The sequence below is a fragment of the Mobula birostris genome, chromosome 12 (assembly GCF_030028105.1).
Source record: "Mobula birostris isolate sMobBir1 chromosome 12, sMobBir1.hap1, whole genome shotgun sequence".
NCBI classification, from domain to species: Eukaryota; Metazoa; Chordata; class Chondrichthyes; order Myliobatiformes; family Myliobatidae; genus Mobula; species Mobula birostris.
Window position 1 is genome coordinate 103,022,385 of NC_092381.1, and position 14,792 is coordinate 103,037,176.

Below are 14,792 nucleotides of genomic sequence, written 5' to 3' on the forward strand. Positions count from 1 at the left end.
TAGAGGACCCACCCCAAATGTCACCCCACTACACTATCAAGTGACCAGGAAAACCAGAGGAAATGATACAGTGTAAAGAACAGGGAGACTTGGAGTTGGAGTATTTAAATGCTATATCTGTGGTCAAAAGGGACACATCAAGAGAGAATATCCAAACCTGAGAAGTGGGAGAGTAGGGCAAGGAGGTTTGACCTTGGAGGGGCCAGATAAAACAAGTCCTCAAAACAATGTGGTGGAGATATCGCCATCTAGGGGATTGTACTCTGAGCTTCGATGATGTCAGGCATCACCAACATGTGTGTGTGACCGGGAGAAATTCAGACTTCAGCAGAGGAGGACAAAGGGCCTAATTAGGAAGGGGAAAAAAGATTATGAGAGAAAACTGGCAGGGAACATAAAAACTGACTGTAAAAGCTTTTATAGATAAGTGAAAAGAAAAAGATTGGTTAAGACAAATGTAGGTCTCCTGCAGATGAATTGATTATGGGGAGCAAGGACATGGCAGACCAATTGAATAATTACTTTGGTTCTGTCTTCACTAAGGAGGACATAAATAATCTTCTGGAAATAGTAGGGGACAGAGGGTCCAGTGAGATGGAGGAACTGAGGGAAATACATGTTAGTAGGGAAGTGGTGTTAGGTAAATTGAAGGGATTAAAGGCAGATAAATCCCCAGGGCCAGATGGTTTGCATCCCAGAGTGCTGAAGGAAGTAGCCCAAGAAATAGTGGATGCATTAGTGATAATTTTTCAAAACTCTTTAGATTCTGGACTAGTTCCTGAGGATTGGAGGGTGGCTAATGTAACCCCACTTTTTAAAAAAGGAGGGAGACAGAAACCAGGGAATTATAGACTGGTTAGCCTAACATTGGTGGTGGGGAAAATGCTACAGTCAGTTAGCAAAGATTTGATAACAGCACATATGGAAAGCAGTGAAATCATCGGACAAAGTCAGCATGGATTTGTGAAAGGAAAATCATGTCTGACGAATCTCACAGAATTTTTTGAGGATGTAACTAGTAGAGTGGATAGGGGAGAACCAGTGGATGTGGTATATTTGGATTTTCAAAAGGCTTTTGACAAGGTCCCACACAGGAGATTAGTGTGCAAACTTAAAGCACACAGTATTGGGGGTAAGGTATTGATGTGGATAGGGAATTGGTTGGCAGACAGGAAGCAAAGAGTGGGAATAAATGGGACCTTTTCAGAATGGCAGGCAGTGACTAGTGGGGTACCGCAAGGCTCAGTGCTGGGACCCCAATTGTTTACAATATATATTAATGACTTGGATGAGGGAATTAAATGCAGCATCTCCAAGTTTGCGGATGACACGAAGCTGGGCGGCAGTGTTAGCTTTGAGGAGGATGCTAAGAGGATGCAGGGTGACTTGGATAGGTTAGGTGAGTGGGCAAATTCATGGCAGATGCAATTTAATGTGGATAAATGTGAAGTTATCCACTTTGGTGGCAAAAACAGGAAAACAGATTATTATCTGAATGGTGGCCGATTAGGAAAAGGGGAGGTGCAACGAGACCTGGGTGTCATTATACACCAGTCATTGAAAGTGGGCATGCAGGTACAGCAGGCGGTGAAAAAGGCGAATGGTATGCTGGCATTTATAGCAAGAGGATTCGAGTACGGGAGCAGGGAGGTACACATGCAGTTGTACAAGGCCTTGGTGAGACCACACCTGGAGTATTGTGTGCAGTTTTGGTCCCCTAATCTGAGGAAAGACATCCTTGCCACAGAGGGAGTACAAAGAAGGTTCACCAGATTGATTCCCGGGATGGCAGAACTTTCATATGATGAAATACTGGATGAGCCAGGCTTATACTCGTTGGAATTTAGAAGATTGAGGGGGGATCTGATTGAAACGTATAAAATCCTAAAGGGATTGGACAGGCTAGATGCAGGAAGATTGTTCCCGATGTTGGGGAAGTCCAGAACGAGGGGTCACAGTTTGAGGATAAAGGGGAAGCCTTTTAGGACCGAGATTAGGAAAAACTTCTTCAGACAGAGAGTGGTGAATCTGTGGAATTCTCTGCCACAGGAAACAGTTGAGGCCAGTTCATTGTCTATATTTAAGAGGGAGTTAGATATGGCCCTTGTGGCTAAAGGGATCAGGGAGTATGGAGGGAAGGCTGGTACAGGGTTCTGAGTTGGATGATCAACCATGATCATACTGAATGGCGGTGCAGGCTCGAAGGGCTGAATGGCCTACTCCTGCACCTATTTTCTATGTTTCTAAAGACCTCTAGTAACTCATCACTACTGATGTAACTAACACAAATTGGGAAATACAAGGTAAAATTATCTTAAGTGGATTGACAGGACATTCACAAGTGGGACACATGAGTGCATCCTTGGAAGCTAGAATAGGAGACATGGCATTAGAACATTCTATAGTGCAAGTTGAATTACCCTGGAAGCAGGAACATATACTGGGGAGTGATTACATGGCCAAACTGGGACTTTGTTTTGACCAAGTTAACTGTATGATTTGGCGAATGCCAACTGGTGTGAATGACATATGCCACAGACAGATTCCAGTAGGTGAATATCAGGATAGAATATGCACAATGGGTGAAGTGTGGATAAAACTGGAGGAGATGAGCGATGATCACACAGTACAGCAAATCATTGCACAGAACTCAGGGGCATTTGCATGGTACAAGCATGACTGCAGGAAGATGGTTGGCAGTGTATACATAAGAGGTCCAGACCCCAAACAACAGAAGCAATATGGGTTTCCAAAAAAGAAAAATCAAGGGCTATGGGTAAGCCTAGGTAATTTCTAGCACAGCATTGTGGGCCAAAGAACCTGTATTGTGCTGCAGGTTTTTCTCAGCAGGTCAGGCAGCATCTATGGAAATGAATAGACAGTCAAATGTTTTGGGCCGAGATCTTTCTTCAGGAATGAGAAGGAACGGGGAAGATGCTAGAATAAAAAGGTGGGGGGGGGGAGGAGAAGGAGGCTCATTCCAACATGTCGGTCCATGGACTCCCCTGTGCCAAGATGAGGCCACCCACACCTTTTATTCCGTCTGGGTAGCCTCCAACCTGATGGCATGAATATCAATTTCTCTTTCTAGCAAACAAATCCCACCCCCCCCCCCACTTCCTCTATTTCACACTCTGCCCTTTTCACCTCTTCTCACCTGACTATTATTTGTCCCTGGGCCCCCTCCTTCTTTCCCTCCCCCCAATTTTTCATTCTAGCATCTTCCTCCCTTCCTTCTCAGTCCTGAAGAAGGGTCTTGGCCTGAAACGTTGACTATGGACTCATTTCCATTGATGTTGCATGACCTGCTGAGTTCCTCCTCACCATTTTGTGTATGTTGTTTCCAATACAAATCAAACAATCCATCGTTTTGTCTTCCAACACAGTTTAACGGTCCTGAAATTGACCAAGGCTGAAGACGGGAAGAAGTATGCAAAGAATGAGCCTCTCTTGGGACAGGTTATTCTCTGTCCAGCTGTTCCGCGGGAATGGTGTGGACAACTATTCACAGATGTATGCACAAACAAACACAATGGCAGTCACTAATTCTTCAGGCAGTAGTTTCACAGATGTAAACACTAACAATAACGCTATACTTTTTGACTGACAGATAAAGAACTACTCACCAATCTCTTCCCTGGTTTCAAATTTTGAACTTATTGTCACCTGATCATTGCCTCGACCTACAATCTGGAAAAGTAACACAAAGAAACGCTCAGAGATCTTTACACTGGGAGGGAGAGCACACACTGAACAAACAGAGGAGGAGTCTGGAGGCCAGAGCTAGTCTATTTATCATGATGCGCGACTTGCAGAGGTTCGGCTAGACATCTAAATTTTGAAAAACTTCTCTAGGTGTGTGTTGGGAAGTTCATTGACTGGCTGCACCACAGCCTGGTACGGAAACACCAATGTCCTTGCATGGGAAATCCTACACAAAGTAATGGCTAAAGCCCTCCGCACCATTGAGCACATATACACAAAGCCTTGTTGCAGGAAAGCAGTGTCATTATCACAGACCCCCTTCAGCCAGGCTAGGAGCTCTTCTCACTGCTGCCATCAGGAAGAAGGTACAAGAGCCTCAGGACTCACACCACCAGATTCCAGAACAGTTACCACCCCTCAAACATAAGGCTTTTGATCAAAAGGTAATAACTATACTCAACTTCATTGAAATGTTCCCACAGCCAATGGACTCACTTTCAAGAGCTCTTCATCTCATGTTCTCAATATTTATTGCTTATTTATTTATATTGTTGTTTCTCGTTGTACAGTTTGTTGTGCTCTCCACTCTGACTGAACACCCAAGTTGAGTGGTCTTTCATTGATTCTGTTATGGTTATTATTCTACATATTTGTTGAGTATGCCCACAAGAAAATGAATCTCAGGGTTGCATATGGTAACGTATATGTACTTTGAAAATAAAATTTACTTTGAACTTTTATCACACATATTTTCTATCGTACGAAGGTAGCCAGATAAGAGGACACAAGTTCAGGTTGTGAAGGGCAAATGCTGTTAACCTTTTCAGATAAGGGAAATTTGTTCTAGGTTATAAGAGGTCGGCAGGGAAAGTACGCTGGACACTGGATTTACTTAGCAAACAACCAGATGGGAACGTCAGAGAGGAGGTCTGGCAGAATGGACTTCACTGGATCACAAGGCAGAACAACCAAAATAGTTGGCAGTGTATGCTGGTGAATGTGATAGCACTCTAACAGAACAGACCAGCACCAGAAGTTCACTTCCTCAGCACCTTCCACATTCTTTTCAAAGTGCCTCCGACTGCTTTACAGCAGACCAGCAGACGTTCACTTCCTCAACTCCTTTAACATTCCTGCCTTACAGCAGACGTTCACTTCCTCAACTCCTTTAACATTCCTGCCTTACAGCAGACCAGCAGATGTTCACTTCCTCAACTCCTTTAACATTCCTTTCAAAATGCCCCTGACTGCTTTACAGCAGACCAGCAGACGTTCACTTCCTCAACTCCTTTAACATTCCTGCCTTACAGCAGACCAGCAGACGTTCACTTCCTCAGCTCCTTTAACATTCCTTATAAAGTGCTCCCGACTGCTTTACTGCAGACCAGCAGACGTTCACTTCCTCAGCACCTTTAACAGACCTTTCAAAATGCCTTGAGTTGCTTTACAGCAGACCAACAGACATTGATTTCCACAGCACCTTCCACATTCCTTTCGAAATGTCCCTGAGTGCTTTACAGCAGACCAGTAGGCCATCAGATCTTCAGCTTTCAAAATGCCCGGGTGCATTACAAGCAAATGATGTGTGCACAAGAAGATCCCACAACAGTAAACTGTGACCAATCTATTTCAGAAAGGTTTGAGGAATAAACATTGGCCTCGGGACAGCAGGCAGAATGCCTCTTAGAGTCATAGAAAAGTACAGCACAGAAAAAGGTCCTTTAGCCCATCAAGTCCATGCTGTTACCATTTAAACTGTCTACACCCATCAACCTGTACTAATACCATAACCTTCCATACATCTACCGTCCAGGTACCTATCCAAAAACTTCTCATAAACGCTGAAATCGAGCTCACTGGCAGCTCATTCCACACTCTTATGACCCTCTAAGTGAAGAAGTTTCCCATCATGTTCCCCTTAAACTTCACACCTTTCACCTTGAACCTATGACCTCAGCTTGTAGTACCACTCAAGCTCAGTGGAAAAATCCTGCTTGCATTTACCCTATCTATATCCCAAATAATTTTCTATATCTATCAAATTTCCTTTCAATCTTCTACGTTCCAAGAAAAAAAGTCTGAACCCATTCACTCTCTCCTTATAAATTTGAAATTTGAGAAGGAGAGGCTAAAGTATCAGTATTATGATTATGATGACACGTAGTCCTCTTTTATTGTCATTTAGTAATGCATGCAGACATGCATTACAGCGGAGTAAAGGGGATTCCAGAGGCATGAAAGAGGAGTTGGCCAGAATTGACTGGAAAAAAAAACACTGGCAGTGATGTTGGTAGGGCAGCAATGGCTAGAATTTCTGGAAGAAATTCGAAAGGCAGAGGTTATACACTGTACATCCCAAAGAGGAAGACGTATTCTAAAGAAAAGATGTCACAACTGTGGCTAACAAGAGAAATCAAAGCCAAAAAGAGGGCATAAAATAGAGCAAAAAGTAGTAGAAAGTTACAGGATTGGGGAGTTTTTAAAAACCAATAGAAAACAACTAAGTCATTAAGGTAAAAATGGAATACGAAAGTAAACCAGCCAATAATATTAAATAGGATGCCACAAGTTTCTTCAGATACACAAGTGTAAAAGAGAGGCGAGAGTGGATATCGGACCACTAGAAAACAATGCTGGAGAGGTAGTAATGGGGGAGATTGAAATGGCGGATGAACTGAACAAGCATTTTTCATCAGTCTTCACTGTGGAAGACACTAGCAGTAAGTTGGAAGATCCAGGTGTCAGGGGCCATGAAATGTGTGAAGTTACCATGACTAGAGAGAAGGTTCTTCAGAAACTGAAGGGTCTGAAGCTTGATGTCACCTGGACCAAATGGTGAACACCCCAAGGTTCTGAAAAAGATGGTTGAAGAGACTATGGAGCATTAGTAATGAACTTTCTGGAAGACTGGAAAATTGCAAATGCACTCCACTCTTCAAGAAAGGAGAGAGGCAGAAGAAAGGAAACTATATCCCAGTTAGTCTGACCCAGTGGTTGGGAAGATGTTGGAGTCGATTATGAAAGATGAGGTGTGAGGGTACTTGGAGGCACATGATAAAATAGGCCATAGTCAGCATGGTTTCCTCAAGGGAAAATCTTGCCTGATATATCTGCTGGAATTTGAAGAAATCACAAGCAGGATAGACAAAGGAGAATTGGTTGATGTTGTGTACTTGGATTTTCAGAAGGCCTTTGACAAGGTGCTATTCATGAAGCTGCTTAATAAGCTACGAGCCCACAGTATTACAGGAATTATTCTGTAATGCAGTGGCTGATTGGCAGGAGGCAAAGAGTTGGGATAAAGGGAGCCTTTTCTGGTTGGCTGCCAGTGACTAGTGGTGTTCCACAGGGATCTATGTTGGGACCGATTCTTTTTACGTTATCTGTCAATAATTTGGATGATGGAATTGATGGCTTTTTTGCAAAGTTTGCAGCTGATATGATAAAAAGGGGGTGGAGCTTAGGCGACGATGGCACCTGACGGCGTCCTTAGCTTGCATCTTCGGAAACAGCTCTATTTCTATCTTTAATATCTCTATTTTCCCTTTCAGGGTTCTTTTGAAGACCTTGACCTGGAGTTACACATTGACTTTGGTTATTTGTGGGAATGGGACCCGCTTTCAGGGTCTCATGACTGGCCGCTATTCAATATACCAAGGATGCAGCCTAGAAGACTAACACACGTTCAGTTTTTCAGGATTTCATGACTCTGGAGGCAGGCGGACTGGAGGTCAGTGCCTCCACAGGAATCTGGTGTGTCGTGGAAGTACACGGAAGATCAAAAGCAGCTAGCTGTGTGCTCAGAGACCCGAGTTCTTTGGGCAGAGCTCGGAAAAAGCAATGCGACAGACTTTTAACATCGTAAATCAGAGAGTTGTTTGTTGTGTCTTCCTTCTTGCTGGAACACCTCTTTTTCATTTATGAGAGAGAGAGAGAGAGAGAGAGAGATAGAGAGAGAGATAGCGATAGAGAGAGATAGAAAGAGAGATAGAGAGAGAGATAGAAAGAGAGATAGAGATAGAGAGAGAGACAGAGACAGACTACAGTATGTCGAATTGCCGGATGAACAAATAGTCTTTGGGGTATTGCAAATCTGCGTCTATATTGCCACAACGCTTGAGTGCTCGGTGGTGGGTGCGATGCTTTTGTTTTGCTGGTGGAGGAGGGGGGGATTGTTGCTTTGCTGTTGCTTACGCATGGGAGGGGGGAGTTGGGCGGGCTTTGGGATTCTAACATTTAACTGTCATTCATTCGTTGGGGGCACTCCTCTGTTTTCATGGATGTTTGCAAAGAAAAAGAATTTCAGGATGTATATTGTATACGTTTCTCTGACATTAAATGTACCTTTGAAACTTTGAAATAGGTGGAGGGGCAAATAGCTTTGAGAAAGTAGAGAGGCTACAGAAGGACATAGACGGATTAGGAGAATGGGCAAAAAAGTGGTAGGTGGGATACAGTGTCAGGAAGTGTATGGTCACGCACTTTGGTGGAAGAAATTAAAGGGTTAACTATTTTCTAAATGGAGAGAAAATACAAAAACTGAGGTGCAAAGGGACTTGGGAGTGAGTCCTTGTGCAGAGTTCCCTAATATGCATATTGAGTCTGTGGTGAAGGCGGCAAATGCACTGTTAGCAATCCTTTCAAGAGGACTAGAACATAAAAGCAAAGATATAATGTTGAGACTTTATAAAGCACTAGTGAGGCCTCACGGAGTATTTTGAGCAGTCTGGGGCATCTTATCTTAGAAAGGATGTGCTGAAACAGTTGACAGTTCAAAGGTGGTGCACAAAAATGATTCCAGGATTGAATGGCTTGTCATATGAAGAGCATTGATGGCTCTGGGCCTGTGTTAACTAGTATTCAAAAGAATGAAGTGTGACCTCATTGAAACCTATGTAAAGGTGAAAGGCCTTGGTAGAGTGGATGTGGGAAGGATGTGGGAGAGTCTAAGGCTGAAATACACAGCCTCAGAATAGAGGGGCGTCCTTTTAGAACAGAGAAGGGGAGGAATTTCTTTCACCAGAGAGTGGTGAATCTGTGGAATTCTTTGCCACAGACTGACAAAGGGTCTCGGCCCGAGATGTCGACTGTACCTTTTCCTAGAGATGGTGCCTGGCCTGCTGTGTTCACCAGCAACTTTTATGTGTGTTGCTTGAAATTCCAGCATCTGCAGATTTCCTCGTGGTAGAGTCCTTAAAGTGAGATCATTAGTTGTGGGATTATCTCAAAGGATGGGCAAGTGAGTGTGGTTATCCCTATATTCAAGAGCCTGATGGTTGAGGGATAGTAACTGTTCCTGAACCTGGTGGTGCGAATCTTTAAGCTCTCGTACCTTCTACTTGATGGCAGCAGCGAGAAAAGAGCATGACCTGGGTGGTGAGGATCTCTGATGATGGATGCTACTTTCCTACAACTGCATTTCATATAGATCTGCTCAATGGCTGGGAGGACTTTACCCATGATGTACTGGGATGAATCCATTATCTTTTGTAGGATTTTCCGCTCAAAGATATTGGTGTTCCAATAGCAGGCCACGATGCAGCCAGTCAATACACTCTCGACTACACATCTAGAGAAGTCTGTGATATTTTTTGTGAATCTCTGCAGACTTCTAAAGGAAGTAGAGGCGCTGCTGTGTTTTCTTTGTGATTGTATTTACATGCACGATCAAGGCAGCGCCTGCATACAACGGTCAACATCTTCTACATAGATCACAAAACTGTTTATTTCATCTCTTTTATGTCTGTTTTCATCTTAAATGTGTTTCTGGAACTGTTGGAACCTGCAACTTGCAGTTGGAAGATAAATTGTGTGATCCAGCTCTTTGATATGTCTGAGAAGGTTCCAGGAAGCTTGAGGCATTGAGGCAAAGAAACTTCAAGAAGGGGAGCAAGCTGATGTTTGACTCGAAGCATCAAAGTGGAAGATGAGCGAAGGTTCAGTGCCTGGCTTTTGATTACTGGTGGGATCATCTGCTCCCGGAGAAAGACTCTGTGGCTTGTCACTCTGCCTGGAGGGTAGGCCTCTGCGTTCAAGTGGTATCTGTCCCTTTCGATGATGTCGGAGGATGTTACCGAGGTTCTGCGTTTATAGATTTGAACTATGGACTGTGGACTTCTGCAGTCTTATGGTTTTTATATTGTGTTTTTTTGCCTGTTTTCCTCGTTTTTTGTGTGGGGGAGGGTGTTGGTGGGGATTTGATGATAATGTTGCCATTCTTTTTTGTGCGGGGGTGTGGGTTTGCTGTTTCTCTTTGAACGACTTCCATTGTTTTCTTTGTTTTGTGGCTATCTGGAGAAGATGAAATTCAGAGTACACTGCACACATATTTAGATAATAAACATACCTTTGAACCTTTGACAGATCCTCTGCAATAGTAACACCCAGTAATTTAAAGTTGCTAACCCTCTCTATCTCTAATGAGGACAAACTCATCTCCTGAAGTCTAATCAGTTCCTTGATCTTGCTGACATCGAGTGAGAGGTTGTTGTTATGACAGCACTCAGCCAAGTTTTCAATCTCCCTCCTGTATATTCATCACCACCTTTGATCAGTCCACAAGAGTGGTGTCATCAGCAAACAGCATTCTGATATGTAAAGTGTTTGGGAAATAGTGAGATAACGAAATAATAATGTAGCTGTCAGCAGAAAAGTCTGACAAAGAGGAAGAAAATCAGTCCAGCTCTTGTAATCAGTGCAAACCAGTTCACTAAGTGCTTCACAACACTCCAGTTTAGCTATACTTACCATGGGGCACAGGCAGGTCCTTGCCAAGGTCATCGTAAACGTTGCCAGAATGACCGGCCGGAAATCGAGGATTTTTGGATACATGTCCAGGGGGGACAAGGTCTGGCAAAGACACAATGAAAAAACAAATGGCATTACTACAGAATAGAAGAAAATCTCAGGGAGCTGGGATCTGCGCCAGTTAATAGGAGGAGGTGTGGTAGACAGTGATTCTGAGAATGACAGCGCAACTAGAATATTGGGATTGGCTTCTCATGTGCAATTGTCAGATTAAATAATCCAGAGCTGGACGGTGAACGTGACAGGAAAATGCTCTGAAAGGACCAACTCAATTGTAGACCATAAAATATAGGAGCAGGATAAGTCCATTCAGCCCATCGAGTCTGTTCTGCCATTTCACCATGGCTGATCCATTTTCCTGATCTCCTGCCTTCTCCACGTGTTCCTTCATGCCCTGACCAATCAAGAATCATCACCTTCTGCCTTAAATATACCCAATGACTTGGCCTTCATAGCCGCCTGTAGCAATGAATTCCACAGATTCACTACTCTGTGCCTAAAGAAATTCCTCCTCATCTTTATTCTAAAGGGATGCCCCGCTATTCTGAGGCTGTGTCCTCAGGTCTTAGACACTCCCATCATAGGAAACATCCTCTCCACATCCTCTCTATCGATTCCATTCAACATTTGTTCGGTTTCAATGAGGTCCTTAAGACATAAGAGCAGAATTAGGCCATCTGGCCCATCAACTCCGTTCCGCCATTCAATCATGGCTGATCCTTTTTTCTATCTTCTCCACAACCCCAGTTCCCAGCCTTCTCCCCATAACCTTTGATGCCATGTCCAATCGAGAACCTATCAATCTCTGCCTTAAATACATCCAATGACCAAGCCTCTACAGCTGCATGTGGCAACAAATTCCACAAATTCCCCACCCTTTGGCTACAGAAATTTCTCCGCATCTCTGTTCTGAAAGCGCACTCCTCTATCCTGAGGCTGTGCTCTCTTGTCCTAGACTCTCCCATCCTGGGAAACATACTTGCCACATTTACTGTCTAGACCTTTCAACGTTCCAAAGGTTACAATGAGATCCCCCTCATTCCTCTGAATTCCAGTGAGTACAGGCCCAGAGCCATTAAATGCTCCTCATATGATAAACCTTTCAATCCAGGAATCACTTCTGTGAACCTCCTTTGAACTCTCTCCATTGTCAGCACATCCTTTCATAGATAAGGGGCCCAAAACTGCTTACAATACTCCAAGTGAGGCCTCACCAGTGTTTTATAAAGTCTCAATATTACATTCTTGCTTTTATATTCTAGTCCTCTTGCAATGAATGCAAACATTACATGTGCCTTCCTCACCACTGACTCAGACTACAAGTTAACCTTCAGGGAATCCTATATGAGAATTCCCAAGTCCCTTTGCATCTCAGATTTTTGGATTTTTTTCTCCATTTAGAAAACTGTCTATACTTTTATTTATTCAAATGCATGATCATACACTTCCTGACACTCTATTCCATCTGCTATTTCTTTGCCCATTCTCCTAATCTGCCTAAGTCCTTCTATAGCTTCTCTACATTGTCAGAACATCCTGCCCCTCCACCTATTCTGGTATTGTCTGCAAGCTTAGCCACAACACCATCAATTCCGTCATCCATATCAAAGCATCATTAGGCCATTCAGCCCATGGACTCTGCTGCACTATTCAATCATGGCTGATTTATTTTTTATTTTAATTAAACCTATTCTCCTATCTTCTCCCAATAGACCAATCAAGAATCCATCAATCTCTGCCTTTGATACACTGAATGACTTAGCCTCCACAGCCCTATGTGGCAACAGAATTCAATACCTTCTAGCTGACTCCTCATCTGAGTTTTAAAGGAATACTCCTTTATTCTGAGGCTGTGCCCTCTCGTCTTAGACTCCCCCTCTAATGACCACTCAATCCTCGCCATGTCCACTCAATCCAGGGCTTGCAGTATTTGGTAGGTTGGGATGAAAATCTGAGGTTATGTACTGGGGTATTGATCCCTCAGGGAGTTGCACCAGAAGTTCTGCAACATATATGCTTGCAAGTAGACTTAATTAGTCCCATTAGGCACATAAGAGAGATGGTAGAGGAGCAGATGTGAGTGAGTGCCAGCATATTGTTGCAAAAGGCTGAATAGTTTGTTTCTGGGCTGTTATTTAAAACACCTAGCAGCATTATTACAGATTAATCCTGCCCACCCTGAGTAGATTGTGACCTGTATATACAAGTCTGGTATTGGCAGAAGTGAGAACAGCATTGTCCAAGAAAATTCCAGCCCATCCTAGTACATTGTGATCTGTATATACCAGTATGGTATTGGCAGGAGTGAAAGCAGTGGGAAGTATGGAGTTAACACCATAGGAAGTAGCACACAGCAGTGAAGTTGATCATAACTTAATCTGACAAACATTATGCACAAAGCATGCTTAATGAAAGAATGAGTAACACAAAGTAGAAACATAAACAGGTTTTTAGCTTCAAAACTACAGTTTGATTATATAAATAAATTGTGAAACTCACCCCTGAGGTGATAATCACTGACTGAAACCTTTCAAAGACTGGCTTTATGGCGATGGATGGGTCCATGCAGCTGAGACAGAGATTTTAAAAGCAGAGAATCTTAAAGAGGTTTATTCCAGATAAGATTAAAGTTTATTTGTAGTTTTCAAGATGGTATTACTTCTCATTCAACAGATCATACAACCACCACCAGACAGATTAATGCACTGCTTTATATGGCGTAAAGGTCATAAAATCAAATTGGTGCTCCTAGTTGCGGCAATGGGAGACACTCATACTTTTATCAGTCTATTTATAAATATTTCAGGATGTGAATGTCACTGGCATTTATTACCATCACCACTGCCCTTGAGAAGGTAGTCGAGAGATAGCTTCCTGAAACAGTGTCATCCTTTTGAATGCTATCGGAAGGTACAATGAAATATTTATGACACGCTTTTCATTATCCCTGGTCACGATACGCTAATAAAAAAGCCTAGATAGCAAGAAGGCAAGAAGGAACCAGAATGTTAAACCCAAGCTGGGTCCACATAAAACAAACCACACAGAGCCCCAAACCTATGATCTGCAATCACCCCATCACTGCCACAAACCCCAAGGCAGTTGTGAGGAGGAAGGTCCCATTAAAGTTAATTGTTGGACCAGGTTAATGAAGGGGAGGGGCAGATTAAAGTGGCAGGATCGAGTGACACTGAATCTCCAGAAACACAAGATGGACAATTTCCCACTGCCCCCATGCTAATACCCTAATATTCAAACTAATACCCCCACATCCTAACTCTTGACTGCCATTTGGAATTGCCTGTCATTTAGGGCAGGGTAATCATTTTTTTTTGGCTGAGGCTTTCACATCCATAAATACCTGAATAAACCTTCAACTTCATCACCACATAACAACGCCTAAATCTCCGCAGATGATCAATGTAGACTCAGACCTACCTGAAGTGAAGGATTGGATTAATAACAGTTGGAGTTCTATCATCAAAGGGTTCCATAATGATGGTAAAACCTTGGGCAATAAATAGAAACACTGTGAAACTGAATGCCAAGCTCCGCCAACACCGCAGCATCAATCGCCACCACTCCCTGAGGATGACAGTCTCAACACTCGTCTCATCCAGAGTGAGCATTCCCTTATTTTTAAACAGTTACCCTGGTTCCAAGTTCTTCCAAATCAAGTCATGTCAAGTTTATTGTCATTTAACTATATACATGTATACCACCAAAAGAGACAATGCTTCTCCTGACCAAGATGTAAAGCACAGTAGTACACATAACACACAATAATTTAGGAGATTAAGAGTTAGATCTACAAATGCATTACGCATAGCTCAACAAAGTGAAGTGCATAAATTAAATATTGATGGGTACAGTACAAATTATCTGGTGACACTTCAAATGCAATGCGACAGAGAGTTCCGAAGCCTAATGGCCTGAGGGAAGAAGCTGTTTCACATCCTGACCGTTCTTGTGTTTATGCATTGGAGTTTCCTGCCTGATGGTAGAATGTCAAAGAGGATGCGGGATGGAAGGGTGTGATCCTTGATAATACTAAGACCCCGTGTATGTAGCGCTCCTGATAAATGTCCCCAGTGGGTGGTAGGAAGACCCCTATGATCGTCTCCCTTTGGTAAATTAGGAAGCTATTGAAATCTCCATTGAGCTGGGCAGTGGAGATGCTGAGAGCTGTGTAATCCCAGATGAATGGTTATTGCCCTCCATCTGACATTTGACAGGATTGAAACATCAGTACTGAAACTACACAGCCATAGATTAACTAA

At 43.1% G+C, this 14,792-nt stretch overlaps 1 protein-coding gene across 1 annotated transcript in view; it reads right to left on the bottom strand.

Annotated features, from left to right (window-relative positions):
* ercc2 (excision repair cross-complementation group 2) overlaps positions 1 to 14,792 on the bottom strand; it is a 79,536-nt gene that overhangs the window by 25,456 nt on the left and 39,288 nt on the right. The window contains exons 13-16 of the mRNA XM_072274407.1: positions 13,951 to 14,020; positions 13,012 to 13,081; positions 10,453 to 10,554; positions 3,627 to 3,690 (exon numbers count right to left, since the gene is read on the bottom strand). Of these exons, the coding sequence (XP_072130508.1) occupies positions 3,627 to 3,690; positions 10,453 to 10,554; positions 13,012 to 13,081; positions 13,951 to 14,020 (306 nt within the window). The remainder of the gene's footprint in view (positions 1 to 3,626; positions 3,691 to 10,452; positions 10,555 to 13,011; positions 13,082 to 13,950; positions 14,021 to 14,792) is intronic.